Source organism: Emiliania huxleyi (assembly GCF_000372725.1).
Source record: "Emiliania huxleyi CCMP1516 unplaced genomic scaffold EMIHUscaffold_107, whole genome shotgun sequence".
NCBI lineage: Eukaryota > Haptophyta > Isochrysidales > Noelaerhabdaceae > Emiliania > Emiliania huxleyi.
The window spans coordinates 63979-66691 of record NW_005201984.1 but is presented as its reverse complement, the minus strand read 5'-3'; the positions used below and the strand labels follow the sequence as shown (position 1 = coordinate 66691).

The following is a 2713-nucleotide window of genomic DNA, read 5'->3' as shown; positions in this document are numbered from 1 at the left end:
CGGCCGGGGGCGCGAAGCTACACCGTCATGCTCGGTGTCGGTGGGTCCCACAGATTGAGCGTGTAGGTGTGTGGTCGTGAGGCTCCCACACCACGAGTCCCGGCTCTCACGTGTGGAACCTCCGTGTGGGACGCGTGTGGAACCTTAGCAAAAACCCTCTAATGCGATCGAGCCGCCACTTCCCGAGCCTCGTCCTGCTATCTGCTGCTGCGCTCTCTGCTTCGTCCCCAGTAAGCAGCGACATGGCGATCCTCGAGGTCCAGCGGCTACAGGCGGAGGGGTTCTCACAGATCGTGGATGCTCTTGTGCAGGGCACCGCCGCACTCCATGCCGGTCATCCACCAAGCGGCACAGCCTTCGAGTCACACTTATTGAGGTGAGTCGCAACCCATGACATCGACACACTCGCACGAGTCGTCACGCACCCGCATCCCTTTCCTCAGCTTTGACGCGGCGGCCCGTGGCGTGGCATTCCACAACGTCGAAGATGAGCCGGGCAACGAGGAGGAGAGGAGAGGCCTCTTCACGTCGAGTTGCGCCGCGCTCGCCGCGCTCGCAGAAAAAATGGGCAATCGACGCGACGCTGAGGGGCAGACTGGACATGACGAGGTATGATATCCGCTATGCGGAACGGGAACGGCGCGCACGTTCATGGTCCGCCCCCGTGCGCCGTCCCGTGGCGCGCCGCGCGCCGGCGCGCTTTGTGCGTGGCTGTGCACAGAGTGACCGCAGTGCGGAATCGCGAGAGAGTGGTCGAAGTCTCCGCTGAGATTGCAAGAAAGGTTTAGCGACTAGTAGGGCACGACTGCCTGTAACTAAGAGCCAAGACAGTATAGACGGACTTAGACGCGTGTCACGATGTGACCGCTGCCCTCTGTGATCTGGCAAGGTGGAGTGCTGCGCCAGTGGCAGTGCCCGCTCGCGGGCGGGATCGACGACAATAGCGCTCCGCTGCGGAGGGGCAGACTCGAGCACTAGGGACGCGGGCTAGATCGCGCGCGGCACGCGTGCGTCCCCTCAGCCAATCAGGAGCTTCTCCTCCTCGATGAAGGAGTAGGGAGGCACCTCCATGTTGAGCGGCGCCGGCCCCTTGCGGATCCGGCCAGAGGTGTCGTAGTGCGAGCCGTGGCACGGGCAGAACCACCCGTTGTAGTCGCCCGCCTTGTTGATCGGGACGCAGCCGAGGTGCGTGCACACGCCAAGCACGACCAGGGTCTCTGGCTTTTGCACGCGGTCGAGGTCATTCTCCGGGTCGCGCAGTTCGGCGAGGTTCACGTCCGCGGCCTCGGCGATCTCATCCTCGGTGCGCGACCGAATGAAGACTGGCTTGCCCCGCCACTTCACCGTGATGCACTCGCCCATACTCAGCTTGGAGATGTCAACCTCCAGTGACGCCATCGCAAGCACGTCTGCCGCCGGGTTCATCTGGGCGAGGAACTTGATCAGGCAGAGGCGCCAGGCTGAGGCAGAGATGAACTTGGCGCCGCCTACGGCGGCGAGTCGGTCGAGCTGCCGGCTGAGGAAGCGAGGGGGGAGCGGCACGCGGCTGCGCCGCAGACGCCGCGCTGCGTGTGGCGCGCTGCAACGGCGGGCGCGAGCTGGGCGCGGCGCACCGATCATCGCATAGTTGAACGTGCGGTTCGCCGGGTCGGCGTGGCGCACGCGCGCCTGATGCGCGGTGAGGCTCTCGCCGTCGACAAACTTGCTCGGGTCGACCGTGGTGACGTAGCCGCCGCCCGGCGTTGTGCTGCGCGTCACCTCCGACTGTTGCGCCGGCGCAGAGACGCGCAGACTGCGCAGCGCGCCAAGCGGCGACGCGCCGAAGCGCGGAGCTGCTTGTCTCAGCGCTTGCCTCAGCATGGCGGCCTCTGTGCAAAAGAAGATGAGCAGTCTGCCCCCTCCTGAGGAGATAGATGTGGGAGTCCACCGTGCACCGCGCTGCGAGCCTGTCGTGTCCCTTGTCAGGAGCAGGAGAGCCCCACCTGTCCCCCTGATCGTCCTTCCAAAATCCTGCTCGTGCAGGTGGGGACCCTGTCCTCGTCCCATCCCTCGTTTGGCGTGTCTGTTTTCTTTCTTTTTCAGGAGATAGATAGCCGCCAGCGTCGGTGTGAATGCACCCGACCGACGCCGCGCGCAGGAGCGGGCGACCAGAATCGGCGACGCGGAGGCCCGCCTCGCCTTTGCCCAGCAGGGGCACCAACAGACGGTGGCGGCCGCGTCCGACTCCGCGAGCGCCATCCAGGCTGCAGCGGCGGCTGTCGAGAAGGCCAAGCAGGATCTCGACACCGCCCTGACGCAAAAGAAATCTTAAGCCTCAATCCGTCGGTCCCCGGTCACCGCTACCCGACACTCGAAGACCGAGCCCCAATGGGGCTGCGGTACGGCTGCGGCTGCAAAAGAGGGGCTGTGGTCGCGGGAGAGCCGCTGCGCAGGAGCGTGGACGCGCGCCGCTCTTGCTCCGCTCGCCACCTCTCGCAAAGGTCCAAAGTCATAGCCATCACCTTCTCCGGCAAGCCTTCTCCGGCAAGTCCTTTTGCCGTATCTTGTCTGAGCATTGCGGGCCTGTGCAAAAAGAATTAGTCGCCGGGTTCAGGACACTCCAGCACTGCCGGTGAACCGTCTTTTGGTAGACCGCTTAGGATTGAGAGCAGCCCCGCTCTCAATCATTCAATCCAAGAAGTCGAAGGATTGTGAGCAGCACTCCTCGCAATCG

The 2713-nt window shown here is 64.4% G+C and overlaps 1 protein-coding gene across 1 annotated transcript; it reads right to left on the bottom strand.

Annotated features, from left to right (window-relative positions):
- Positions 1–225: 225 nt before the first annotated feature.
- On the bottom strand, positions 226–1871 carry EMIHUDRAFT_439725 (hypothetical protein). Its single transcript, XM_005792486.1, has 2 exons — positions 1614–1871; positions 226–1487 (listed from the first exon to the last, which is right to left on the bottom strand). Exons 1-2 carry the CDS (start codon positions 1858–1860, stop codon positions 1018–1020), a joined length of 717 nt encoding a protein of 238 aa, XP_005792543.1. The 5' UTR covers positions 1861–1871; the 3' UTR covers positions 226–1017.
- Positions 1872–2713: the final 842 nt, after the last annotated feature.